We start from the raw sequence: 10,590 nt of genomic DNA on the forward strand, positions 1-10,590 counted from the left end.
CCAAAGATTCCCCACACTTGCCTAAACACAACCTAACATTTTGTTTCCTGCAGCCCAAATGATACAACCATGCCTGTTTCCACCAGCTACTGCATGATGGCATGTTTCAATTTCAGTAACTCTGTTAGGAGGGGTTGTTATCTCCAGTTCTCCACCTAGAACGTGTGGGAGATTCCCATAGGAGATTATAATTTCACGGCATAAATAATCCTTCCCCCCCCCTTTTGGTTTTTAATCAGTGCAGGCATCTTGCGCAATATCCTTTTAACACTCTTGTGCAAGCCTTAGTGAGGTAAGCATCATTGCGTGAATCAGGCGCCCCTACCCCCCAGGACCAACGCCAGTGACTACATAGGACACGTAGCTTAGGTCAAATCAGGCCACAACTTTATTGATTACAGATGAAAGGGTTTGGCAAGGCATTGGGCACTGGGGTGCGGATGGCACTGTGGGTTAAACCACAGAGCCTAGGGCTTGCCGATCAGAAGGTCGGTGGTTCAAATTCCCCGCGACGGGGTGAGCTCCCGTTGCTCAGTCCCTCTGCTCCTGCCAACCTAGCAGTTCGAAAGCATGTCAAAGTGCAAGTAGATAAATAGGAACCACTCCAGTGGAAAGGTAAACAGCGCTTCCGTGCACTGCTCTGGTTCGCCAGAAGCGGTTTAGTCATGCTGGCCACATGACCCGGAAGCTGTACGCCGGCTCCCTCGGCCAATAAAGTGAGATGAGCACCGCAACCCCAGAGTCTGTCACGACTGGACCTAATGGTCAGGGGTCCCTTTACCTAGGCAGCCTACTGAGGTTTACTGTTTGGGGTCAACCCAAGGCAAAGAGGACCTAATGACACACATCAAGTAGGTACCCCTTGCAGGGTTGCCATCTTGAGGAGTGCTATGGCCGTAGCCCCCACCTGGGCTTCTGGACAGAAGCAGCTTCTCCTGGATCCCTTTAATGAGATACACCTGCAGGCTACAACCTCCTCTCCACTGAAGACTTACCCAATGCCTTAACCACCAAAGTTGTAACAATTGCTATGAGATAGGTGAAACCAAAGGACAGAGCCAATGTGTCCCTTGGGCAAATTCCTACCGGGCCCTGAATACAGCGACCAACAGTTAACCATAGCAAGGTCAAGCACCACACAATAGCCACCACACAAATGGCAGAGGGAGATCCTGCGACAAACTGGACAAAGAAGTGGATTAGGCCCCTGGTGCTTCTCCTGTGTTGGATGAAAAGGAGAAAGAGAGCGAGAGCTGGGTGTCATCAGCCATGTTTAATGATAACCTCCATTTTAATGTCCAGACCAAACCCAGTGGTTTTGTTTCTAGCAGAAAATTAACTACAGCCTCGGGAACACCTGCCTGGGCATTAGGTAACCAGCTTAGATAATACAAAGAGCCAGATTTCACAGCAAAAAGCTTGTGGATGGAGCTAAATGTTTTCTTTTGCCCAACAGATTTTGCATCCCAGTTGAATGTTGAAAGCTGGGCTTTTCTCAGCTCCGTGGTTGATATGGCAGCCTTAGCTGGCTTAATGTTTTGACAGACACACCTCTTTCTCATCAGGTTCAGTCTCGTCAGCTTTGCCGAAGATGTTGACGTTTGGCAGGAGTGCCTTGTGGAGGCCACAAACGAAGCATGCCATGACGCTGTGCAGTGGCTGTCAACATTTCACGCTCATGGGAATACATCCATTCTCAAGGCTTTGCGGGTTTGTTAAGCAGGGCAGAGCATTCTGTGTGCACCAGGGTCCCTGTGGCAGAGAGCGGGTGTCTCCCTACTGGAGACCTCTAGCTGGCATGCAGCTATTACTGTGGCTCCATCTCTGTTCTGCTGGAAGCTTCCACCTCCTAGAAGATTCCAAATGAGAGTCCACCATTTTGTTTGTGACATGTTGAGCTTGGAGGAAGGGCAGTGACTAAGCCATTCGAAGTGTTAGGTTTAGCATTGTGCAAACAAAGCTGTGAAGCATAGACAGCTAGAAAGAGCCAATTATTCCCCTGATTGCCTGTGGGGTGAACTATAGTTTACCATAGTGTGCTTCTGCATAGCTTGATTATATAGGTTATGCCATTCTGCTCTTTCAGAGAGCTTTCAGCCTTCCGGACGTTGAGGCTTTGTATGTTCTGACTGATGGAAAACCAGACACCAGCTGCAGTTTGGTCCTGAAAGAAATTGAAATTCTTTTGAAAAAACGAGCAATTATAATCCACACTATTTCGTTTAATTGCTCAGACAGGTATGCTTTGCTTTGCTTTGCTGGGAAAAAAAGTTGGCCTTCTAATCTTATTTTGGGTTGACATAGGGGAAAACATGGATGAAACTGGCAATTGAACAGAGTGTTCTCCATTTCCACGAGGTCTTCCATTCCCACTTAAAACTGCATGGTCCCTAAGGTTAGGGCTGGAGCTGCACTGGTTTCCAAAGTTTCCTCAAACTGTATCATCCATGCACAGGCTTTGGGAAAATTCAAGGTACACAGAACTAGCAATAACAATTATTATTAATAATAATAATAATAATAATAATAATAATAATAATAATTTATTTATACCCTGCCCATCTGGCTGGGTTTCCCCAGCCACCCTGGGCTGTTTCCAACAGAATATTAAAATAATCTATTAAATATTAAAATTTTAGATGTCTTCTAAAAGTCTGGTAGTTATTTTTCTCTTTGACATCTGATGGGAGGGCGTTCCACAGGACGGGTGCCACTACCGAGAAGGCCCTCTGCTTGGTTCCCTGTAAATTGGCTTCTTGCAGCTAGGGAACCTCCAGAAGGCCCTTGGCGCTGGACCTCAGTGTCTGGGCAGAACTTTTGGGGTGGAGACGCTCCTTCAGGTAGAGAGAGGCATACCTTTACGGGGTCAGGGAGAAACCCAGGCAGCCTGAACATGCTCAGAATGCTCGCTAACAGTGAGATATGGGTGAATAGAAAACCAGAGGGGTCCAATATTATTTTAATAAAGTGCATTCATTTAAATGTTTAACTACTTGTTTTGTGCTTACTAAACAAAAGCCAAGAACGAACCTCACTCTTAATGGTCCCAGGGACTTGGTTTGATCTGAAACCCAAAGTTACAAGCAAATGTGAATTATTTCTCTGGGCAGGGCTGATGCAACATAGCAGTGATGTCACCCACATTGAAATGACTTTCTTAGAAGAGATGTGATGATAACATCCAAACCTATTTGAAAGATAATGCAAAGAACTCTTCCCCCCTCCCCCCAAAATCCCTCTTGTCTTTCACAGCGGAGCTAATGACTTTCTTAAGAAACTGGCCTTTCAGACGGGTGGGCGCTACCATCGGTGCCATGGGGATGTGGACGGACAGATGGCAGCACATCGGCTACTATCAGAAGGCTTTAAGGACGAGGATGTACGTTGAGTTGATGTAGCATCTCTACCTTATTTTGCACTCCGAATCCTGGCACATGGGATCCCATGTTGTACCATGAAAGTCTGTCTGATCCTTTGAGCTGCTAAGGCAAGCATGGGAATCTTGATATGTACCCCCAACCCGTCAACAAATAACAGGTTTTTTTCTCCCTGTTATTCAAGAAAGAAAATCTCCGGAGAGTGCCTTTTGGCCAGGGCCGTCTTAAGGGTATCCAGCGCCATGGTGCAAAAATCCCTCTGGCGCCCCGCCCCCCCCCCATGTTTCCCTCCCGGAGTCTTCTGAGAAGGAGAGAGACGCGGTGCAGCCTCTCAGCTCGTGGAGCATAGGTCAGAGGCGGGCGCACAGAGCCGCGTCTCTCTAGCTGGGGCTCCTGCGGACGCTCCCTCTACCTCCCCCCCTTTTCTTTTTCTTTTTAATGGAAGCAATATCCAGATTGGGGGCTGGCTTCCGAGCGCGGAGTGCTGGTCAGACCGCCCGCACTCACTTGCGAGGCTCCAGGGCGCTGCCTCCTCACCCGCTGCCTGACGACAGCGGCTTGGCGGGCAGCGGGTGAGGCGATTCCTGCAGCCAAGGGAGAGGAGGTGGCAGTGAAGGAGGAGGAGGAGGAGCCATCAGCCTGGCTGGTTGCGCCCCGCAGGAGCCCCAGCCAAAGAGACGTGGCTCCGGGCACCCGCCTCTGCCCTTCGCTCCACGGGCTGAGAGGATGCGCTGCGTCTCTCTCCTCCGAGGACTCCGCGCCGCACCTCCTTCACCTTTCCCCAGCGCTGGGTTCTGCTCCGTCGAGCTTCACCACCAGCGTCCGCACCACGGGACCATCAAGAGCCGCTTGGGCGCTGTGCATGCGCTGGTGGCAAAGCTCGACTGAGCAGAGTCCAGCGCGGGGGAAAGGAGAGGGAGGTGCAGCGCGGAGTCCTCAGAGAAGGAGAGAGACGCGGCACAGCCTCTCAGCTCGTGGAGCGCAGTCCTGGCCAGACTGCCGGAACCCTGCACTTACTTGGCGCCCTCCAGCGCCCTCCGGCGCCATGGTTCGCCGCGCCACTAGCCTCTATGGCTAAGACGGGCCTGCTTTTGGCCAGTTCATAAGCACAAACAGCCACGTGGGTGGGTCATTGCTCATTCTGCTTTTTTGAGCAGTTTCACATGGCGAGTTATTTGTGGGAGGAGAGGCTTCCCTTCTGGCTTTGCCAACCACAAACAAATTGACATAGGAATATGACTGGTTTCTTTGGGTCTTCCTCTGCCCTCACTGACATCCTCTTCAGGCTCCAGGGAGGGTCTTCTTGTGAGCGACGAGGACTCGCCAGCTTCCCCCCCTCCATTTCTGGGTCTGAATTATTTATTTCCCGGCACCGCACATGTACACAGTTGTATGTGATTTGCTCACACTTAAGTGGGACAACGCACATGTGGTTTGTCTCTACCAGCAGTAATCCACTTAAAAAACCTAACCTTTATAGACTCCTATAAATGACTCCAAGTCACTCCAAGTGACTTTTAAAAATATTTTGAATCACAGGTTCTCATCTCTCTAATGCCAATGCCTATTTTTTTGATGTGTTCAACTGCTGTAAGCGTAGCCATTTCAGATTGATCCCATATTTTCTTAATCAACTCTGTTTTATTAGTTGCTTTTTTTATAAAAAAAATTACCCTTCCATAATATAGCAAATACGTTTCTAGCATTTGTAATTACATGTGAAGCTGCCTTGTGCTTATCCAGGGTAATAACCATTTTTACTGAATCCAGTAAATTTTACAATGGTTTGGGTTTAGGGTTTAACTGGAAAAGTGTTCTCAATCAACTTTATCACCAGACTTCAAAAACATTTTGCTTTCTTATTTTTCCCATCACCATACATGAGCAAAGTCTCCCTTTTCCTCCTGACAAATTCAGCATTACCTTCTCCTATAACATATATTTTATGAATTCTCTATGAAGCCATATGCCCCCTTAAATCAGCTTTCCCTGGTTGCAATAGAAAAACAAGATAAATAAATATCATAAACATTCCCATACCCCTTCAGGAACAGTCATTTCTCTATCTCTATCCCGCTTCACTTTTTTATTTTAAGAAAAAAGACAAGTCTGCTCCCCCCCCTTGATGTGTCATTGTTGTGGGACAGCAGAGGCTTCACTGGGACCCCGACGTGGGAACTGGAACTGCCGTGCCCTTCCTGATAGGTGGTGGGGGCAGAAATCCCCACCGCCTATCAGGCACTGGATGCATGCCTGCACCCCGTTGTGACAAATGGGGATGCAGGCGGGGGGACTTGGGCTGTGTCAGGGAGCGGAGCCAACAGAGCGGGATAGGCTTCCCTCGGATCCTCCCCTTGCCCATTTAAGCAGGGGCACTACCTGTTTGTATGCACATAAAGGTAAAGGGACCCCTGACCATTAGGTCCAGTCGTGGACGAATCTGGGATTGCGGCGCTCATCTTGCTTTATTGGCCGAGGGAGCCGGCGTACAGCTTCCAGGTCATGTGGCCAGCATGACTAAGCCGCTTCTGGTGAACCAGAGCAGCACACGGAAACACCGTTTACTTTCCTGCCGGAGCGGTACCTATTTATCTACTTGCACTTTGACGTGCTTTCGAACTGCTAGGTTGGCAGGAGCAGGGACCAAGCAACGGGAGCTCACCTCGTCACAGGGATTCGAACCGCCAGCCTTCTGATCGGCAAGCCCTAGGCTCTGTGGTTTAACCCACAGCGCCACCCGCGTCCCATCTATGTACACATAGATGAACCAATTTAAGAGGGCAAGGCAAGCACAGGGCATATCTGCAGATAGACACACGTATCAATTCTCTAATTTTCTGGTTCATAGTTGTGCCTATGAAAAGTGAGGTGAGATTAGAGCTAGTCAGATCTGTCCAGTTTGGTTTCTCTCATTTTTCTGCTTTTCAGTTCTCTACATTTCTACATCATTTTGTAAAAACTTTTTATTTTCTTTACCGATAAATTTCCACCCATCCAAACACATGAATTCTTATTTCTTTTTTCAGGATCCAGCTTTCCCCTTGTTTGAAGGAGATGATTTAAAGAAACTTGTGGATGAAATCGCAAAAGCTAGGAGCTATTTAACGCAGGCCAAGTTCTTTAAGTGAGTGGCTATCTGTTGGCAAATTTTCCTAAAACATGACTCTTTGTTACAATGGCCACTAATTCCCTGCTGAGGAAGGAATTCATGCATTGCATGGATAAAGTGGATAGAGAAAGGTTTTTCTCCCTCTCTCTCATACCTAATTCTGGAACTTGTGGGCATTCAATGAAGCTGAAATGTTGGGAGATTCAGGACAGACAAAAGAATGTACTTCTTCACACCAAACATAGTTAAATCTTGGAACCTGGGCTCCCTGTTTTTAGTTTAATTCTTCCTATTCAAATTTTGTAAAATGTATTCATATTTAAGTGTGCTTTTTTATGTTCACCATTTGCTTCAACATTTTATATTTTGATATTTATATCAAATATAAAACTAGTTAATTAAAAGAAATCCATTGTCTCCTATTTCTTTTATTAGATCACTATTAGAAAAAAGGAACGTAAACCAGAAGGACCGCTGCCCCTGAAACAGTTGCCTCCAGGTATAATACTTTTTAAAAATATTCTGAAATCATAGAATTGTAGAGTTGGAAGGAACTACAAGGGTCATCTAGTCCAACCCCTTGCAATGCAGGAATCTTGCCCAATGTGGGGCTTGAACCCATGACCTTGAGATTCATGCTCTACCAACTGACGAAATATCAACTGTATATGTGTTTTCCTGGAGGGATACGGGTGGTGCTGCGGTCTAAACCACAGAGCTTAGGACTTGCCGATCGGAAGGTTGGCGGTTCGAACCCCCCCCCCCCAACAACAGAGTGAGCTCCCATTGCTTGGTCCCAGCTCCTGCCAACCTAGCAGTTCGAAAGCACGTCAAAGTGCAAGTAGATAAATAGGTACTGCTCCGGCGGGAAGGTAAACGGCGTTTCCGTGCACTGCTCTGGTTTCGCCAGAAGCGGCTTAGTCATGCTGGCCACGTGACCTGGAAAAACTCTGCAGGCAAACGTCGGCTCCCTCGGCCAGTAAAGCGAGATGAGCGCCGCAACCCCAGAGTTGTTCATGACTGGACTTAACAGTCAGGGGTCCTTTACCTTTTTATGTAACCATGAATATAGGCAAAACCTCACTCAGATTTTAGTTGCTTTTTGCACCGGGGTATTGGGCAGAAAGTTTACTCCCATCACCTGACCAGCTTTTATTAAGGAATGTTGTCATTGTTTTAACAGGACACGGAGACAGCAAAGGAGGACTTCATGGAACATTATTGGCTCCATATCCGGGATGGCAAATGTGTCTTCATGAATCCACACATCCTTCAATGAAAACGAGTGCACCTTTCAGGCAGCTGGGTTTTCATTCCGATTTGTGTTTTCCCTCAAACATTTGTGCCATCCAAAACTGGGGGGGGGGGCAGCGTGAGTGACTCCAAAATCCAGCAGACACGTGCCTGATTGATCCCCCAGTTTGATCTAGAAAAAAACAATTAGGCACTTGAGTATGATCAGACAGCATCTGAATGAGAGTAGCACTGCGTTCCTTAATTGCTTGTTTCAGCTGCGGCTTGCCCAGAGGCCTGTAAAGAATTGAGTGCATTTCAAAAGCTTTGGGCTGATCTCAGGAGCCTTTCAAGGAAATGCAATTCAAACGCTTGCTGCAAACCATCTCTCATAAAGAAGGGCGAAACATTGTAGTCTGGGTGCCGTATCAAATAGAGGTGCCAATTGTCCTCCTCCTAGGCTAAGAAGCCAAGGAGCAAAATGGAAGCACAGAACCCATGATCGCTGACACAGATCCATGTGGTTTTAAAGCTGAGGTGAATTTTCAGTCATGTGAAATTGGCACTAGAAATGGGACCAAGGCAATGTGACATATGTTGATGGAAACCAGCTGTACTGTTTGGTAACTGCCACGTGAAAAATGGCTTGCCTTCTTCATATGGTGTGTGCCCCCCTCTACCCTTCTTTCTCCCTTTATTTCTCTCTCCAAAGAAAGATTGGGAAGGTTTTGCCATTCATCTTTTTAAAAGAATACTACCTCTGGTCCTTGGTAAGATGAACCCAGCTAGTTTGTGATTTTGATTAAGTGCTCTGCATTAATAGAAGCCCACATTCTTTCGATATCGTGTAAAGCTATGGGTGGGATCCAATGCTGGCCGGTGTAGTCCCTTTAAAAATAATTTCAGTTATATAAGTCCACTGATTTGTGTGGGGCTTTTCTGAGTGTGACTTGGTTGGATATCAACTCCTGTTTCTGGTTAAACATATATTTTACCCACATTAGCGTTTTGCAAAGGAGAGGAACAAAATCTTCATAGTGTTATGAACAAACTGGAGTCTCCAAACTCAATAAACCATTGTATTTTTCTGACTGTTGAATGTCTCAGTTGGTCATCCAATTAGGGAAAGGGTGGTGGTTAGAACGACAGCCAAGAATGCATGTTGTGAGGTTTTGTAATGGTAATAATAATAATAATAATAATAATAATAATAATAATAATAATATATTATCTACTCTATATTTTGGGGAACAGTTTGTCTATTTGTTCTCTATGTGTTTCAACACTTCTTAAGAGATCATTGTCAGATTTGGCACAAGGATTCCTGAGGTGGGAGTGGCAAGTTTTGTCAACGTTGGGATGCTGGCTGCCATTTTGAAGCAAGCTGGCGGTTTGAAACATGACTTTGTCATGGCTTCACCTGATACTTGGCGTGGCAGATGCAAACCATGCCAATGTCAAAGCTTTTGTTTAGCTAGCTTATTTATTTATCTTCCTATATACATAAAAATGCAAGGTTGTCGTCATGCTAACTCCAGCGTGAAAACAATGTCAGGTGGGTGAGTGAGCAGCATAGGTGATAGGCATCCCAGGAGAACTTCTTAATGGCAAACGGCTCTGTGAAGTGCCTCTTCCCTTCATTAAACACTTCACAGGCATGCAGCAACAAAGCAACCGACAGATAGCCATCCAGCCTCTTTTTTTATATAAATATAGTTTTTGAATTTTGTCACCTTACAGAAGGGTTCCTTTTTCACTCATTTTCACTATTGCCACCCTGGTTTGGTTAGGGTAAGGGTGTTGTCTGCTTATGTCCCAGTTCTTTTGCTTCCACAGATGAGGAATCTGATTATCACCCCCACTTTCTGAATAGACAAGGCACACAAGCATCTGGGTTACCACCCAAATAAGTTTACCCTGGCTGAAGCCATAAATCATGATCTGAAAACAAGATGTTGGGAGTACGATAAACCTTTCTTCTCCATGTGGCTTCTTACAACCATCATAATCTCTGTTCCTTGTTTTTTTTCCAAAGCATCTTCAGTATTGTTGAATCTGCTGTGAACCTGTAACCAAGGGGCTGGAATACCTCTCCTTAGTCTCTTTTCCATTAATAAATTTTAATGTGACTCTAGATCCAAAATAGGCAGGAAGTGTAGTCCTGGGACAACAGAATATGAGAACAAAATGGACTCAGTAATTGTGGATTTTAGAACCCCGAGTGTAAATTTATTAGCAGAAAAGGCTGTGGGAAAGTTCTTGCTGTGACCTAGACTAGCAGCAGGGAGGCAGCAGAGTCTCTGAATTGGGAAGTGAGAAAGGGTTTTGGTGTTGAGTGCTGCATACTTACGAATGTTTCTACTTACGAACAGAGCTCCGTCCGCCATCTTGGATGCGGTTTAGATAGGATTTTTTCTACTTACGAATTTTTAGATAGGGTTGCTTCGACTTACGAATTTTTTCTCCCAATGCATTCCTATGGGATCCGACTTACAATTTTTTTCGACTTACGAATGTGCATTTGGAATCCATTAAATTCGTAAGTAGAGGTACCACTGTATCCCGCCTCTGGGAAGCAGCAACGATTAAGGGAAACAAAACCTAAGATCTTTTGAATACTTTCCTTTTTTTCCCAAAACTAAAAAGCCCCAAACACCCTGCCTCTTTTTCTACAGGGGAGTTCCTCTACTCTCTAATCACCCTGGTTGTGCTTTCCTGCCCTTTACCCAGCTCTACAATATCCTTTTTGAGGTGCAACAACCCTAATTTCACACAGTATTCCAAGTGTGGGCACGCTATAGGTTTGTATAAAGGCATGATGGTACCTATAATTTTATTTTCACAATCCTTTTCGCAGTGATCTCTAACATC

At 45.9% G+C, this 10,590-nt stretch overlaps 1 protein-coding gene across 1 annotated transcript in view; it reads left to right on the forward strand.

Moving 5' to 3' along the window:
- The window catches only part of VWA3A (von Willebrand factor A domain containing 3A), a 52,706-nt gene extending 43,888 nt beyond the window's left edge, over positions 1 to 8,818 (forward strand). Inside the window, exons 31-36 of the mRNA XM_035130788.2 lie at positions 1,566 to 1,710; positions 2,087 to 2,238; positions 3,253 to 3,379; positions 6,404 to 6,501; positions 6,922 to 6,985; positions 7,670 to 8,818. Of these exons, the coding sequence (XP_034986679.2) occupies positions 1,566 to 1,710; positions 2,087 to 2,238; positions 3,253 to 3,379; positions 6,404 to 6,501; positions 6,922 to 6,970 (571 nt within the window). The 3' untranslated portion in view covers positions 6,971 to 6,985; positions 7,670 to 8,818. The remainder of the gene's footprint in view (positions 1 to 1,565; positions 1,711 to 2,086; positions 2,239 to 3,252; positions 3,380 to 6,403; positions 6,502 to 6,921; positions 6,986 to 7,669) is intronic.
- The last annotated feature ends 1,772 nt before the right edge of the window (positions 8,819 to 10,590 follow it).

The sequence above is a fragment of the Zootoca vivipara genome, chromosome 14, assembly GCF_963506605.1.
Source record: "Zootoca vivipara chromosome 14, rZooViv1.1, whole genome shotgun sequence".
NCBI classification, from domain to species: Eukaryota; Metazoa; Chordata; class Lepidosauria; order Squamata; family Lacertidae; genus Zootoca; species Zootoca vivipara.